This window comes from Staurois parvus, unplaced genomic scaffold (genome assembly GCF_062004578.1).
Source record: "Staurois parvus isolate SC_StPar_1 unplaced genomic scaffold, SC_StPar_1.0 ptg001570l, whole genome shotgun sequence".
Classification (NCBI taxonomy): domain Eukaryota; kingdom Metazoa; phylum Chordata; class Amphibia; order Anura; family Ranidae; genus Staurois; species Staurois parvus.
In genome coordinates this window covers 784,595-803,666 of record NW_028319366.1, presented here as the reverse complement: position 1 = coordinate 803,666, position 19,072 = coordinate 784,595, and the positions used below count along the sequence as shown (strand labels likewise).

The window sequence follows — 19,072 nt, the reverse complement described above, 5'->3', positions numbered from 1 at the left end:
TCATATACTGACATATAGACAATTACTGACACATTGTACCTTTCTATACTGAGCTATATACATTTACTGACACCTAACACCTTCATATACTGACATATAGACAATTACTGACACATTGTACCTTTCTATACTGAGCTATATACATTTACTGACACATAACACCTTTTGTATACTGGCATATAGACAACTACTGACACATTGTACCTTTCTATACTGAGCTATATACATTTACTGACACCTAACACCTTCATATACTGACATATAGGCAATTACTGACACATTGTACCTTTCTATACTGAGCTATATACATTTACTGACACCTAACACCTTCATATACTGATATATAGGCAATTGCTGACACATTGTACCTTTCTATACTGAGCTATATACATTTACTGACACATAACACCTTTTGTATACTGAAATATAGATATTTACTGACATATAACTTCTTCCTATGCTGAGCTTTATACATTTATTGATACATAACACCCTTTGTATACTGAAATATAGACAATTACTGACCTAGAACTTCTTCCTATGCTGAACTTTAAACATTTACTGACACATAACACCTTTTATATACTGAAATATAGACAATTACTGACACATCACTTCTTCCTATGCTGAGCTTTATACATTTACTGACACATAACACATCCTGATCCTGACAGATACCCATTTACTGGCACATTGCACATTCTTATCATTGACTATATACATTTACTGACACATAGCACCTTCTTATCCCAAGATATATACAATTACGTACACATAGCATCTTCCTATATCCTATACTGAGCTATATACATTTACTGACCCTTATCACCTTCCTGTACTATGCTAGCACCTTTTTATAGAGATATGTACACTTAATGACACTATCACCTTCCTATGCTCAGATATATATATCTACTGACACATAGCACTTTCCTATACTAAGATATGTACAATTACTGACACTTACCCACACTCCACATTGTTATATATTGTCATCCTTTCAACATTTTGTGTTAGCTAACACATATTATTATTTACTATTTCATACATAGATTTACTAACAATTTTCACCTAACGCCATAATACACACGCTTAGGGATATTAGTCTTCATGGATTAAATGACACATATCACCAGTCTACAATGTTTTAATAAGGTTTTACTGACATTTTTCAGCATTTCATATACACTAGAATATATATTAATTTGATGACACATAGGGGGTTAGTTACTAAAAACTGCATGGTGCAAAAATCTGGTGCAGCTCTGCATAGAAGCTTCCAGGTTTTTTTGTGAAAGCTTAATTGAACAAGCTGAAGTTAGAAGCTGATTGGCCGCCATGTACACCAGATTCTGAGTGCTCCAGTTTTAGTAAATTTACCCCCCAGTATTGTACATTTCTATTCTGTGCTCATTTCAGACATCTCCTGACTTATATCAGCTCTCTGCCTTGTATTATACACAAAGAATAACTCATATTACATTGTAATATCCACATTTACTGACTTAACTCACCCTTCGGCATCATCATGAACAAAGTAATCTCTCTTCTGCTCCATAACATGCATATTTACTGACGAATTTCATTTTACATAATATACACTTTAAATAACTCGCCACTCTTACCAACGTAATGATATATATCACCATTGTACAAGATTGTGTAATATGCTGACACATCGCAGCGTTCACTGTAATAGATTGTCTATTATAATGTACAGATTTACTGACACACCATGATTCATGATGAAAGTACACTGTTGCATATATCTTCTGTACTGTAATATAGAGATTTACTGATTTATGACCAGCCTTGAAGTGTATGAAAACCCTAACAATGAACTTTTCTGATTTGCGCCCTTTTGGTCTGTTAAATATTTGATCAACAGCATTTTATTATATCTGTTCAAAGAGGGGGAAAAAATATGTTGATCCTGCCAGAAATCCAGTGAGCTCATTACTTCCTGAGCTGCATTGAAATCTTGGACATAAATAAGGAAAAGGGGGAGGTGCTCTATAGTTCCGCCTTAGAATGCCAAATACCGTAGGACAGTAAGTGGTTTACTGTCGGTGTCACCAGGTGAAGTCATCACATCTAAGGACAAGTGATTTGCATATATATATATATATATATATTGTAAGCTCCCAGGATCAGGGCCCTCCTAACCCTCTTGTATTGAACTGTATTGTTGCTGTATCGTCTCCCGTTATATTGTAAAGCGTTGAGAAAACTGTTGGCGCCATATAAATCCTGTATAATAATAATATATAAATCCTGTATAATAATAATATATAAATCCTGTATAATAATAATAATATGTAAATCCTGTATAATAATAATAATATATAAATCCTGTATAATAATAATAATAATATATAAATCCTGTATAATAATAATAATAGTAATATATAAATCCTGTATAATAATAATATATAAATCCTGTATAATAATAATAATAATATATAAATCCTGTATAATAATAATAATAATAATATATAAATCCTGTATAATAATAATAATATATAAATCCTGTATAATAATAATATATAAATCCTGTATAATAATAATAATAATATATAAATCCTGTATAATAATAATAATAATAATATATAAATCCTGTAGTATAATAATAATAATATATACATCCTACATAATAATAATAATATGAAAATCATGTATAATAATAATAATATATAAATCCTGTATTATAATAATGATACAAAATAAATAAATATATATGTATGTATATCATACCTCCCAACTTTCGGAGATGGGAATGGGAAACGCCTATTATCAAACGTATGTAGGCATAGGACACACACCCCTGCCACTCCCCCCCCCCCCCCCCTTAAAGGTGAATTGTACAAAAAAAAAATTAATTAAAGAGTAACTCCATTTTGCTGAGAAAAAAACCCTCCCCTCTGGGTGATCTATGTACATTACAGGCTTTTTTTTAAACAAACTTTGCTGTAGATTCCTTCCTGTTGTTATTCTGAAGAAGATGTTTGTTTGTCTGTGTCCATCTGCGGAGTGAATCTGTATGGAAGGGATTTTATAATTATTTATCAGCTGCTGCACCTGCAGGGCTCTAATGAGGAAAGTGGCAGGGCTTGCACCCTTTCAGCCATGATTTCCCATAGGGAGTATCTCACCAAAAATGAAATATTTGTTGCAGGGGATGCCAAAATGTGACTTGTATGTTAGTGCAGACTTCTGGGAAAATCAGTGAGACAATCACTCAAGCAGGAAATACCATTTCCAGGGAGGGGCGTTCTGTACACTTACAGGTAGCCATATTGCATTGCATTTTACAGAAAATTACAGCACTGCAAATTGAAAGGGAAAGGACATTTTTAAGAACATGCAATTAAAATATAACTTGAGCCACAATTGAAAATGCTATATTATTTTTTTTTTAGTTGCCAAATGTTTTTTCCCATGAAAGCGGAGTTAACCCTTTAAACCCATAAGTGTTTTTTTTTTTTTACCATTTCTATTCTATTATACTGGCTTTGTAATTTACAGGTGAAGCAATTTAGAAATTGGATGAAAGGTTTAGCACTTTAAAACACTTTTTGATAGACAGACAAACAGACAGACAGACAGACAGACAGACAGACGGATAGACAGTATAATTTATATACAACTATATAGATCAGACCAAAATGAGGGACAAATGAGGAGGAAAGAGGAACAGAGGGACTTTGTTCCAAATGAGGGACAGTCCCTTGAAATCAGGGACAGTTGGGATACATATATATATATATATATATATATATATATACATTTTTTTAGAGTCAATTAATAGACACAGGGGGGTTTATTTACTAAAGCTGGAGAGTCCAAAATCAGACTCCCTTCTGCATAGAAACCAATCAGTTTCCAGGTTTCATTGCCAAAGCTTCATTGAACAAGCTGAGGTTAGAAGCTGATTGGTTTCTAGGCAGAAAGGAGTCTGATTTTGGACTCTCCAGCTTTAGTAAATAAACCCCAGGAAGTCATCTACTGTTGGGTATAGTGCCATCTGCAGGAGGAGTGGTGACAGTAGATGACTTTCTGTGTCTCTCAAAGGACAAGAAAGAAAATTGGGTTTTTGTTTATTGAAGTTCCACGGAGAAACACTGGAAGGCACCTACTTTTGGGTTATACTGTGGCCCTCAGAAAGATAAGCAATAGAAGATGACTGCCTCTGTCTATCAATGGACAAGAAAGAAAATAGTTTTTTTGTACTCACCTTAAATTCCTTTTCTTGGAGTTTTTGTACTCCCCTTACATTCCTTTTCTTGGAGTTTTTTGTACTCACCTTAAATTCCTTTTCTTGGAGTTTTTGTACTCACCTTAAATTCCTTTTCTTGGAATTTTTTCTACTCACCTTAAATTCCTTTTCTTGGAGTTTTTTGTACTCCCCCTAAATTCATTTTCTTGGAGTCCTTTAAGAAACACAAATCATCTGCTGCCACCAATCATCCATTAGATGGCAGTATAACCCGACCGTAGATTACTTCAATGTCCCTCAATGGACTTTAAGAAAAGGATTTTAAGGTGAGTACAAAAATCCTGTTTTCTTTTGCATCCATTGTGGGACACAGGAAGTCCTCTGCTGTCGGGTTATATTGCTGCCTACAGGAGGGCTGTTGACAGTGGATGACCTCCTGTGTCCTTAAATGGATTAGAGAATAAATTGTACTCACTCTAAAATCCTTTTCTTAGAGTCCATTGAGGGACACAGTTGATAACCTACTATTGCTAATCCTCTTGTAGGCAGCAGTATAACCTGAAAGTAGAAGAATTCCTGTGTCCTCAATGAACTCCAAGAAGTCCATTGAGGGACACAACAGGTCATCGACCCTCCAAGTCAATGACAAACACAAAATCTTGTGTGCCTGAGAGTGGGCTCCAAGATAAGAGTTGGCGACAATATAACCCAATGGTAGAAGAATTCTTGTGTCCTCTAATGATGACAAAGCAATGACATGCTTTGTTGGGTCTAGACACACCTTAAGATGTCCAGCCATGTCATTGTTCTGGATTTTAAAGTGTAGCTTCTGTTGTGGGGTAGAGATGAGATAATAGCTTTCCGTGAAATATACCATAAAGACTGATTTATGTTATGTCACCATTCTGTAACATTGTATCATTTATAGTCTTGATGAGTCATGATTTAGTCCAATGTTCTGTACAGATTCATTGTCAGCATTCTGCAGATTTCACAATGCAGTTTAACCCTGTGAACTACGTATGATCCAGATTTCCTGAACATATTCCCAGCCAAGTCAGTACGACGCATCATACAGCAGCACGCGGTTACATTTTCAGCACATGCAACCATAGAGATGTCTATGAAGGGCTTTCGTCTTACTATCCTGAAATCTATAATATTAAAGAGATTTGATATTTTTTTTTCTGTTATTATTATTATACAGGATTTATATATTATTATTATACAGGATTTATATATTATTATTATACAGGATTTATATATTATTATTATTATACAGGATTTATATATTATTATTATACAGGATTTATATATTATTATTATACAGGATTTATATATTATTATTATACAGGATTTATATAGCGCCAACAGTTTGCTCAGTACTTTAGTATAGAACGGGAGACAATACAGCAACAATACAGTTCAATACAAGAGGGTTAGGAGGGACCTGGTCCTTGGAGCTTACAATCTAATATAAATGTAAAACATAAAAGTGTGGCGCTACATATAACCAAAAAGTTAGTGAAAATACATGGAATAAATGGAAAGTCCAATTCACATGTGAAGGAGATATAACGTGAAATAAGCGTCCTTTTTTTTACTGGCACATCAATGTTGTCTTGAATGCTTGAAATCTGGTCAAGAAGATGAAGTTTTTTGTACTCACCTTAAAATCCTTTTCTTGGAGTTTTTTGTTCTCACCTTACATTCCTTTTCTTGGAGTTTTTTTGTACTCACCTTAAATTCCTTTTCTTGAAGTTTTTTTGCACTCACCTTAAACCCTTTTTCTTGGACTTTTGCACTCACCTTAAATCCTTTTTCTTGGACTTTTGTACTCACATTAAATTCCTTTTCTTGGAGAGTTTTGTATTCACCTTAAATTCCTTTTCTTGGAGAGTTTTGTATTCACCTTAAATTCCTTTTCTTGGAGTTTTTTGTACTCACCTTAAATTTATTTTCTTGGAGTTATTTGTACTCACCTTAAATTCCTTTTCCTGGAGTTTTTTTCTACTTACCTTAAATCCTTGTTTTTGGAGTTTTTTGTATTCCCCTTAAATTCCTTTTCTGAAGAAAATTCTGCCTCTTACCAGATCAAATTGACTCCCAGTTAAGGATGGGTCAAAATGTGCAATGCAAATTCCAGACGCATGCCATGGACCTGGACACTTTATGACATCAAAGGATCGAACTGGCCCCCAATAGTAGATGGATAAACAACCGTTGGATAATTCCAAAAACTAGCTGTAATCCGGACAATTGTAGAGCTCCAAACATTTACTCCAAAAATTGAACAGAGAAAATAAACCTGAAGAAAAGATTTATCCTCATAGAGGACAAACCCATTCAAAAAACAGAAATCCTCATAGTGTAGTAAATTAAGAAGGATCTATTGCCCTAAAGCATAATATAAAATGTACATCAAAGTATTTGATAAAACAGCAGGCCACCATAAAGATGGATGATAAGTTTCAAACCAATAAAATGGCCACCATGTTCCGGTACGTGCTGACGTCACGCACTTTGGCTCCGCCCTACGTGTTTCGTCATCGGTGACAGCAGATCATTTACTGGACGTTGTATCAAACAAAACTGAAAGTGTATGCCCTATATAGTTTGAGCTTTTTTTTTTTGCATTTTTTTTGCAGCTGTTGTATTTTTTTTACTTGTGTGCTTTTCTATATTTGTATTCTTGTATTAAATATACATATTTAAGGATTAGCCACTAGAAGGAGCTCTGTATTTCATTACAATCCCTTTGCCTCTGTGGTTTGCAACTGATGAGATTACCTACTAGCCACGTAGCAGGGCATTTATTTGGTTGAGTCAATGGTAACTGGCAAACATAAATTTAAAGAGGGTACAGTAGGGTGGCTGGCTTTCAGAAGGGCAGGCAGGCAGGGTCCAACCACCCACAGGGCCGGGGATTTTCATGTACTGCTGATTGTTCCATAAACTGCAAAATCCACTCAGCCAATCATTTTAGACCATAGAGAGGGAGGAAAGTGGAATAGATAGGCACTACCAGCACCACTCTTCTTAAGGGGAACAATATGAATCAATGCTTTTTTTTAAAGAGCCTAATTGATGTCACCCTTAATAGCTTTCAGGTTGCCCAAATACAGGCATAGTAGGTCTTTGTATGGGTCACAATGTTGTTAGATCCTGTACAATATTTTTGATTTTTGAGCGATTAGGGCTCGCCCACTGGAAAAATGTCCATCCTTGTGATAACAAGCTCTTCCTACTTCTGCTAGGTTCACACTTCTGAGTCTGTACTTTCATGTGCTTTTTATGTGTTTTTGATGCGTTTTTAATAGGTTTTCCATTCACTTCAATTGAAGTCTCTGGGGACAGAAATGTGTATCATTGTATCAAAAAAAGCATCTGTACTTTTTTTCAACATGCATAGAAGAGAAAGGCACAGGTGTGAACCTAGTCTACAGTGCAGTCACTGTTCTACACTACTAATCAGGAAGAAGAGGCAGCATATGTAATGACCAACTATGGCTGCCCCCATGGACCCATAGAACTGCAAAGCATGCTTTGAAACAAAATTCTTTGAAATACTTTGAAATCAGATGCTAATAGTTCAGCTGATGTGTCTGATGTATATCATCAACGTATCTCCAGCCAAAGCAGCAACTGCAACAGCAGTTCACTTACTCACTACAGCACTCTTTTCACTTAGTCTAGTATGAATTGTCATGTAGCTGCAGATTCAGCAGACCTTTCACGGTACTTTGAGATATAAATAATTGCTTGGGTGAGTGTAGTGCCCCTTTAATGACTTCTAAATAAGAGTTCCCTGGAATAATGTGAATTTTGTGGGTGTGGAGGAACAATCCTGGAAACAATCCTGGGAGCCAGGTATGATGATGACTTCATTTGCGGTTGGAGTGCTGGTAAAGAGCCTCTGCTGCGATCTGGAGCATGTTATGGTCTTTGTGATTCATAGCATGACAACAAATATTCCCTAAAACATCTGCTTTCATTGTCTCCTTTCCCCCACAAAGCACATTAACTTGATCCTACTGAACATAAATGATACAACCATACAGCACAGGATGCCTGTGGCCTGAAAAAAGAACTGTCTGTGTTGTCTCTCAGTGACCAATCAGCTCATGACTTCTTGCCAGACTTGAATCCAGATGGTGTCTGTAGGACAGTATTTGTCCCAGACTAGCAATACTGGACTTGACTCTAGACAGGGGAAAAAGAGAGGAGACAGTTGAGACTGATCATGGGACATGATCTTGAACAAGGGGAAGAGGGAGGAGACAGGGCATAATGATCATGGACAGGGGAAAAAGAGGGGAGACAGTGGGACTTGATCATGGGGAGCAGCAGATGATTATGTGCCACTGGGAGAGAATGCAAAGGAGTAACTAGTCATGGACTGGAGGATGATGAGATAGGTGGCAGAGGAGCTCATCATTGGCAGATGGTCAGGGCTGACATTCATCATGTGCTCTGAAGATCTGGTCAGGGCTGATAATCATCATGTGCTCTGAAGAGATGGTCAGGGCTGATAATCATCATGTGCTCTGAAGAGATGGTCAGGGCTGATAATCATCATGTGCTCTGAGGATCTGGTCAGGGATGATAATCATCATGTGCTCTGAGGATCTGGTCAGGGCTGATAATCATTATGTGCTCTGAGGATCTGGTCAGGGATGATAATCATCATGTGCTCCATGGGTCTGGTCAGGGATGATAACCATCATGTGCTCTGAGGATCTGGTCAGGGATGATAATCATCATGTGCTCTGAAGAGATGGTCAGGGCTGATAATCATCATGTGCTCTGAGGATCTGGTCAGGGATGATAACCATCATGTGCTCTGAGGATCTGGTCAGGGCTGATAACCATCATGTGCTCTGAGGATCTGGTCAGGGCTGATAATCATTATATGCTCTGAGGATCTGGTCAGGGATGATAACCATCATGTGCTCCATGGGTCTGGTCAGGGATGATAACCATCATGTGCTCTGAGGATCTGGTCAGGGATGATAACCATCATGTGCTCTGAGGATCTGGTCAGGGATGATAATCATCATGTGCTCTGAGGATCTGGTCAGGATGATAACCATCATGTGATCTGAGGATCTGGTCAGGGATGATAATCATCATGTAGTCTGAGGATCTGGTCAGGGATGATAATCATCATGTGCTCTGAGGATCTGGTCAGGATGATAACCATCATGTGATCTGAGGATCTGGTCAGGGATGATAATCATCATGTAGTCTGAGGATCTGGTCAGGGATGATAAACATCATGTAGTCTGAGGATCTGGTCAGGGATGATAACCATCATGTAGTCTGAGGATCTGGTCAGGGATGATAATCATCATGTGTTCTGCTGTATGCATTGAGCACTCACAGTAAACGTGGCAGAATTGCAGTCAAAACATGAAGTTATAATCCTTTTGCTCCCTTTTAAATATATGAAAAGTAAATAGAAATCTATGGATACAATAGGATAGGACGAGGATGCTTCTATACATTGGAGCACTATGCTAAGGACCACGATGTACAGACACAGCTTGTGTTGACTTCCCATGTACAAATAAATGCAAGTGGAGACATCTAATATTATATTATTATTACATTTAATGACATTTCTTTTGCTGGCTTCCTGCTCTGAGTGATGTACATTTCACTGTGTATAAAGTGAATGCAATCGGCCTGGCCTTGTCTCACGGAGGGATCATGTGCCCACATGGCAGGTAAGGCGCTCCACGATTACTTGTGCAGGCCAGTCCGGCAGCGCAAAGGGTTAAGTCCGCTGATACTTTTGGAATGTTCCCCTTTTCCCCCTGGAACATTTCCGGTGGAGTCTGATGGGAAAATCACTGTTTACATATTTATAATGCTGACAAGCCAAGCTCTGGCCGAGCGAGGAGGGAACGCAGCAGCTGTGTGTAAGGGGCATCCAATCTCATCAATAGAGGACATCTCCCCTTCCTGCGGACCACCTGCGTGATCCATCCACGGGGAATCCATAAATCTCCAATTCCTATATTTCTCCTTAAAAACAAATTCCAGCCTGATAAGAATCTGATCACTAAACAGAACCAATGTCAGAGTTGGGGGGAGGGAAGAAATATTACACTAAGTTAATTAGAGTGGAACTAAACTCAAAAAGTGGAGATTTGCTATGTTATAGGGAAAATTTAACTGGTAATTGTAACAAGCAGTAACCGGAACATCACTTTTTGCCTGAAATTGCTTCTGAAAAGTAGCAGTGCATTTTCTGGTATGTGAGTATGCCTAGGCACTCCTGTTCTGTAGCCTCATAGCTGTATAACTGCAAGATAGGATCTAAGGCACTGTTGTCTCTGAAGATTTGGAGTGAGATTTGATGTTGTCACTACTGTGCTGATCACTGTTCTCTTTGCTGGAGAGGCAGCTGTATCCGAGGACCTGCAGTGCAAGGATCTCTCTACTTCTTCCTCATCCATTCTGCATATATGTGGATTCTTCCACCTCTATTATTACCCCACCAGTCATCAGATCACCAGTCATCAAGGGGGTAACTCTGGCATGGGGAAGCAAAGCCCTGCCTTTACCAAGATGGCGGCTTTTAAATAGAGACACAGTGCAGAGCAAGGCATGGTAAGTCAGCAATGAGGGAAAGATCAGATACAAGGTGGTCATGTGCAATATTTGTTGGGTAGGTGCAGCGTGGTGCAGTAATTACACAGAGGCCCAAAGTGCAGTAATGGGTGTATTGAAGAACTTGCAAATGGAACTTCCAGTCAGTGCAGTGGACATTCAGTGGCAGTAGTCCTGAGCAGAAGACAGGGAGGTGGGATGCAGCCTGGCCAATAAAACCCAATCTTTTGGAAGTATAGATGTAGTCCCTGAGCTTTCCCTACTCCTCCAAATCCTCTCCCTACCATTAGTGCTGCCCCTGACAGGTGGGTATGCTCTCTCTACACTAGGCACTTCACAAATGTGAGCCAAACCCCAGGACTTTAAAAGGCTCTGCCTGACCCAAGATGGCCACCAGGGTCACCTGGATGCAGCACAGCCAATCGGAACGCTGCTCCAAGGGACCAAGGTTGTTATAGAGAAACCAAGTTTCTCTTGGCTTCTCCTCCAGCTGCACTGCTGTTTTGGTCGAGAGCTACCTACAGTGGAGACAACAGACTGCAGCTGCTTACATACTGGTGACTAGTCCCATGGCCTCAGCCGGCCTTTTTTAGGGTACAGTTTCCTGAATTCAGTTTTCTATTTAGATTTTCTTAACAAAAAACACAGAGAAGTCAGATGGGTGCATTCTTTCCACAAAAATGTTTCTGTAACCACACATACACACTCAGATATTATTGTTTAAGGAGAGAAGAAGGACCTTCCTGTCCACATATTATCTTGTAGGGGAAATAACTCCATCGATCCATCTATCCCAGATCCATCTCTCTCTCTCTCTCTCTCTCTCTCTCTCTCTCTCTCTCTCTCTCTCCCCCTCTCCCCCCCAGATCTATCTATCTATTTATCGATCTATCTATCTATCTATCTATCTATCTATCTATCTATCTATCTATCTATTTATCTGTCTGTCTGTCTGTCTGTCTGTCTGTCTATCTATCTATCTATCTATCTATCTATCTATCTATCTATCTATCTATCTATCCCAGATCTATCTATCTATCTATCTATCTATCTATCTATCTATCTATCCCAGATCGATCGATCTATCTATCTATCCCAGATCGATCTATCTATCTATCTATCTATCTATCTATCTATCTATCCCAGATCGATCTATCTATCTATCCCAGATCGATCTATCTATCTATCTATCTATCTATCTATCTATCTATCTATCTATCCCAGATCTATCTATCTATCTATCTATCTATCTATCTATCCCAGATCGATCTATCTATCTATCCCAGATCGATCTATCTATCTATCTATCTATCTATCTATCTATCTATCTATCTATCTATCCCAGATCTATCTATATATCTATCTATCTATCTATCTATCTTAGATCTATCTATCTATCTATCTATCTATCTATCTATCTATTTATCTATCTATCTATCTCTCTGTCTATCTATCTATCTATCTATCTATCTATCTATCTATCTCTCTGTCTATCTATCTATCTATCTATCTATCTATCTATCTTAGATCTATCTATCTATCTATCTATCTATCTATCTATCTATCTATCTCAGATCTATCTATCTATCTATCTATCTATCTATCTATCTATCTATCCCAGATCTATCTATCTATCTATCTATCTATCTATCTATCTATCTATCTATCTATCCCAGATCTATCTATCTATCTATCTATCTATCTATCTATCTATCTATCTGTCTGTCTATCCCAGATCTATCTATCTATCTATCTATCTATCTATCTATCTATCTATCTATCTTAGATCTATCTTAGATCTATCTATCTATCTATCTATCTATCTATCTATCTCAGATCTATCTATCTATCTATCTATCTATCTATCTATCTCAGATCTATCTATCTATCTATCTATCTATCTATCTATCTATCCCAGATCTATCTATCTATCTATCTATCTATCTATCTATCTATCTATCCCAGATCTATCTATCTATCTATCTATCTATCTATCTATCTATCTATCTATCCCAGATCTATCTATCTATCTATCTATCTATCTATCTATCTATCTGTCTGTCTATCCCAGATCTCTCTATCTATCTATCTATCTATCTATCTATCTTAGATCTATCTATCTATCTATCTATCTATCTATCTATCTATCTATCTATCTATCTATCTATCTATCTGTCTATTTATCTATCTATCTGTCTGTCTGTCTATCTATCTATCTATCTATCTATCTATCTATCTATCTATCTATCTATCTATCCCAGATCTATCTATCTATCTATCTATCTATCTATCTATCTATCTATCTATCTTAGATCTATCTATCTATCTATCTATCTATCTATCTATCTATCTATCTATCTTAGATCTATCTATCTATCTATCTATCTATCTATCTATCTTAGATCTATCTATCTATCTATCTATCTATCTATCTATCTATCTATCTATCTATCTATCTATCTTAGATCTATCTATCTATCTATCTATCTATCTATCTATCTATCTATCTATCTATCTATCTATCTATTTATCTCTAGTACCAAGCAGCAGAGTGATTCTCTCTTAGGGCAGCAGTGAGTAATTCTGTAAATATTTGGCCAGCATTTGTCTATGTATCAAAGCTTTTGGTTGGAACATCTCGCTGTGCGTCATCTGCGGTTTGGAGATCCACAGAAACTCATTTCTTCTTCATGTAACTCTGATCTGTTACATAAACCTCTGAGAGGCGAGATCAACCAGCGTACACCATGTACCTCCTCTCCTCAGACCTCCTGTATCCCGACACCGATAACTAAACCTGCTAATGGCCGCACATCTCAGATGTGTTGGAGGAGGTTTCCACCAGATACATCCTCACTTTCCATGAGTGCCATATCAAGTGTCTCTCTTTCCCATTCTCATTGGCAACTATTAGTTTTACAGATATTGTAGTTTAGAAAAATAATTATTCCGCCACCTTTTAATACATTTGTTTTTTTCTGCTTTATCAATACTTATCAAAAACTTTATCAATACGTATTATCCCTGGAGAAGAGATGCTTGAGAGGAGACATGATCACAATGTCTTAGATTGTAAGCTCCCAGGATCAGGGCCCTCCTATCCCTCTTGTATTGAACTGTATTGTTGCTGTATTGTCTCCCGTTATATTGTAAAGCGCTGAGCAAACTGTTGGCACTATATAAATCCTGTATAATAATAATAATATATAAATCCTGTATAATAATAATAATAATATATAAATCCTGTATTATAATAATATATAAATCCTGTATAATAATAATAATATATAAATCTTGTATAATAATAATAATATATAAATCCCGTATAATAATAATAATACTACGAATATCTAAAAGGTGATTCTAGCACAGGAAGAAAACTATTCAGTCTCAGGTCATTTAAGAAGACAGGTGGCCACTCAATGAAATTGGACGAGAAGCGGTGTAACCTTAGACTGTGTAGGGGGTTATTTATGGTTAGAATGGTAAGGATGTGGAACTTCCTTCCACAACTGGTGGTGGCAGTGGAAAGTATTGATAATTTCAAGAATCTTTTAGGTGGGCAACTTAGCGAATACATTATACAGGTAAATGGGGAGTGGTAGAGCCATAATGCATACATACACTCACACCCACACAGGTTGAACTGGATGGTATCTTTATTCAACCTTACCAACTTCGTAACTATGTAATAAACTACAAATAAGGCACAGCTTGGGCTGTTAGTTATGCCATCAAAAAGTGTCCTAAACCTTTGAATCAAACCCCAGCATTTCATCTTGCCCAACACTTGACATGTATCTGGTCCCTTCATATATATAACACCACCCCCAATCCTAACATGAAATCGTGCCTCACCATAAGCCCTTAACAAGTAATCGACTCCCTTCAACACTCAACCCATAATTGGCAGAGGCAGCTGTACCTGAGGACCTGCAGTACAAGGATCTCTCTACTTCTTCCTCATCCATTCTGTGGATATGTGTATTGTTCCACCTCTATCATTACCCCACCAGTCATCAGACCACCAGTCATCAAGGGGGGTAACTCTGACATGGGGAAGTAAAGCCCTGCCTTTGCCAAGATGATGGCTTTTATATAGAGGCACAGTGCAGAACAAGGCATGGTAAGTCAGCAATGAGGGAAAGATCAGCTGCAAGGTGGTCATGTGCAATATTTGTTGGGTAGGTGCAGTGGCAGTAACTATACAGAGGCCCAAAGTGCAGTAATGGATGTGTTAAAGAACTTGCAAATGATATAACAGCCCAGTAGGGGAACTTACAGTCAGTGCAGCGGACATTCAGTGGCAGTAGGCCAGAGCAGAAGACAGAGCTCCCAAGGGAGGTGGAATGCAGCCTGGCCAATACAACCCAAGCTTGTGGAAGTATAGCTAATACTAAACTGTAACCGTACCCTAACACTTAAACCTAAGCCTAACACCTAACCTGAACAGAAAAGTGAAACCTTAACTCTTAATTCCCTTCATCAACACTGAGCAACCCTATATACCCGAACCTCAACCCGGACATCCAATCTTTATTCCCAATCACTAACTTCACCCTTCAGTGAACTCCTAACACTAAGGACCTTCTCCATCATGTTCAACCTGTCCTCCTGCACCAGGAATCTCTACAGGTCCAGAGCCAAAATACAGCAGTATGCGAAACGCATCTGGGCGGAGCTACAGAAAAGTGATGCCATCCTGCTAAGTACACCAAAAAGTGACGGGGTACACCCAGACGTTGTCACTTGTTTATAGCCTTACTTGTTGATTATATGCACATATGACACAATTTAGTGCTGTGGAATTCAAGTTGGGTAAACACTTTTTTTTGTTTTAAAACACAGCAGCTTTTAGTATATTTATATCATTAAATGATTTCTGTGGTGTGGGTTTTTAGGATAAATTTGATGTAGAACAGCAGCAGTTTGGGAGGTGGGTAGGGAGTATGCGCATTTCTTTACATAACAGTATGTACTCTCCAGCGCTCCAGGGATCAATTGCCAAAGGAAAGCCAGGGGAATCAGGATCAAAGTGGCCTATGGATAGCATATGAACCCTCCTCAGGTAGGGAAATCAACAACTGGAAAAGAGCAAACAGGAGGCTCAAACCCCTAGTGCAGGGGCGGACTGACCATTCAGTCACTCGGGCACTGCCCGAGGGCCCGAGGTCAGTAGGGGGCCCCATAAAATGCCCCTGATAACTTTTTTATAGGCTTTTTTGAGTGTGGGCAAGGACACAGGGGCCCCATGATCCCCTTTTGCCCGGGGGCCCCATGAGTTGTCAGTCCGCCCCTGCCCTAGTGCATTATCCAAGGTTTATTTGAAAGTGAAAAAGAACGAAAACATACTCTCTATTTCTTTACATACACTTTGGCAAGTAACATGCTCCCACATCAAGTATATACTGTATTTCACCTGTTCTGTTTTCTGGTTTTCTAGAGCTGCCATTGACTTGATCCACAATTCATATAGTAATTTCAATATCTTCTTTTTCTGTTTTTTTAGAACTGAACAGATTCTGTCACCCCAGTACACCTCTACCATCATATTTTCAAAAACATGAGCTTATCCCAGTCGTGGTTCCTGCCGCTGAGCATTCTTCTACTTGTGGATCAGTGTCATGGCCTATTTCTGCCCAACAACACCTTTTTGGAGAACTTTTTGAACAAATACAGTAACAGCGACACTCGTCATTCCCGAAGCAGAAGGGCCATCTCAAGGTCAGATAAAGATGAGATCCTACAACTGCACAACAAGCTACGAGGGCAGGTTCACCCACCGGCCTCTAACATGGAGTTCATGGTGAGTTGTCAGAGCTCAAACATTCCAAAACTTGAATAGCTTTAGACATAGCTGAGTGGTTGAGCTTGCTGAGTCCTTTGGCATTGTGATCCTCAGACAAATTGTGCTAAAATGTGTGTGAAGTTCACCTGTTATTTTTAGGTACTTCCATGATTTTGCTTTTCTGGAGAGTGACTTATTTCTTGACCAGGCCATTATTTGGTGTTGGGGTTTTAGGACTATTTTGTTCAGCTTTATCTCCAACTTTGACTTTGCTGAAAATTAATGTTTGAAGGGGGAATTGTATGACAAAGTCCATGTTAGGTGCTTTCTAATTAGGCTAGACCAGTGGTCTTCAAACTGCAGTCCAGGGGGTGGATGCAGCCCTTTGCTTGCTTTTATCTCCCTTGGGGCAATATTCTCTCCATCGTCAGCAATAGTAGGGCATTGGTTCTCCAACAATGGGGCACTATTCTTTCCACTGACACAAATGATGGGGCAATATTCATCCCCCCTGACATCAATGGTGGGCACTATTCCTCCCACTGATACCAATGATGGGGCAATATTCATCCCACTGACCCCAAGGATGGAGCACTATTCATCTCATTGAAATCAACAATGGGGTACTATTCCTCCCAGTAATACAAATGATAGGGTACTGTTCCTCACACTGACATCAATGATGCGGCACTATTCCTCCCACTTGCATCAGTGATGGGGCACTATTCCTCCCACTGACATCAATGATGGGGCACTATTCCTCCCATTGATACCAATGATGAAGCACTATTCCTACCACTGACACCAATGATGGGGTACTATTCCTCCCATTGACACCAATGATGGGGCAATATTACTCCCACTGATACCATTGATGGGTCACTATTCCTTCCACTGACACCAATGGTGGGGCACTATTTCTCCCACTAATACCAGTTAGAGGGCACTATTCCTCCCACTGACACCAACAATGGGGCACTATTCCTCCCACTGATACCAATGATGGGGCACTATTCCTCCCACTGACACCAACAATGGGGCACTATTCCTCCCACTGATACCAGTGAGAGAGCACTATTCCCCCCACTGACACCAACAATGGAGCACTGTTCCTCCCACTGACACCAACAATGGGGCACTGTTCCTCCCACTGACAGCAACGATGAGGCACTCTTCCTCCTAAAGACACCAACGATGAGATACTATCCCTCCCACTGATACCAAAGTTGAAGCACTATTCCTCCCACTGACACCAATGATAGGGCACTATTCCTCCCATTGACATCAATGATGGGGCACTATTACTCCCACTGATACCATTGATGGGTCACTATTCCTCCCACTGACACCAATTGTGGGGCACTATTCCTCCCACTGATACCAGTGAGAGAGCACTATTCCTCCCACTGACACCAATAATGGGGCACTGTTCCTCCCACTGACACCAACAATGGGGCACTATTCCTCCCACTGACACCAACGATGGAGCACTATTCCTCCCACTGACACCAACGATGGGGCACTATTCCTCTCACTGATACCATTGATGGTCACTATTCTTTACACTGACACCAATGATGGGGCACTATTCCTCCCACTGACACCACCAGTAGGGCACTATTCTTCCCACTGATATCAATAATGGGGCACTATCCATTCCACTGACACCAATGGTACCACAGTCCGACTCCCGTACAGTTTGAAGAACAGCAAAAAAATTCCCTTTGTCTATAAAATTTGTAGACCCCTTGGCTAGAGCAACAATGAAGCCCTATAAGCCAACTTAACTCTGAAAAGTTGTTTGTTGTCAGTTTAAAGTGAAGAAACCTCCAGTGTTCGTGCTCTCGTAGATACCAAAATGTTTAAAAGTGATCAAACCACCTCTACACGATTTGCCTGAAACCCAAAAGTCTGATTTTATCAATCAAACCATTTCCAAAATGAACTTTTGAAAGTGTAAACCTTGAATCTCCACTTGACCTCCACCTCTCCTCACCATAGCAGATGGAGCATAAAATATGTAGCAGTTAAAAAAAATGGTTAAACAGAATATTAAATTGGGAAACACAGGAGAAAATGAGAATGAAAACGTAAATCAAACCTCTGCACCTCCCTTTGTATAGTCCAGGTTCTTTTGGCTAAATATATATCTGCTGGATAATAATTATGATAAAAATGTTCACAATATGTATCATTTCTTGGAGTTTTCTGCTTAAAAATGTTTAGGTTTTGCTTAAAAGTAGACTTCCTGGCAAAATGTCTTTGTTACGTTTTGGGTACAGCATGGAAGGCTTAGAACCTCTACCAGGTCTTTATTGCTGTCTATGGTGGAAATTTCTTTTCGCGTCCCCTCCTGGTCTCAACCATCAGGAATCAAAGTAAAATCTTTACAGTTCGGACACAAACAGAAATAAAAAAAAAATACAGAGATCCTAACCCTTCTGTATCCC

General features: G+C 38.8%; 1 protein-coding gene across 1 annotated transcript in view; it reads left to right on the top strand.

The window, feature by feature from the left end:
• Positions 1-19,072, top strand: part of CRISPLD2 (cysteine rich secretory protein LCCL domain containing 2) — a 75,795-nt gene that overhangs the window by 235 nt on the left and 56,488 nt on the right. Inside the window, exon 2 of the mRNA XM_089662862.1 lies at positions 16,344-16,640. Within this exon, the coding sequence (XP_089518988.1) occupies positions 16,398-16,640 (243 nt within the window). The 5' untranslated portion in view covers positions 16,344-16,397. The remainder of the gene's footprint in view (positions 1-16,343; positions 16,641-19,072) is intronic.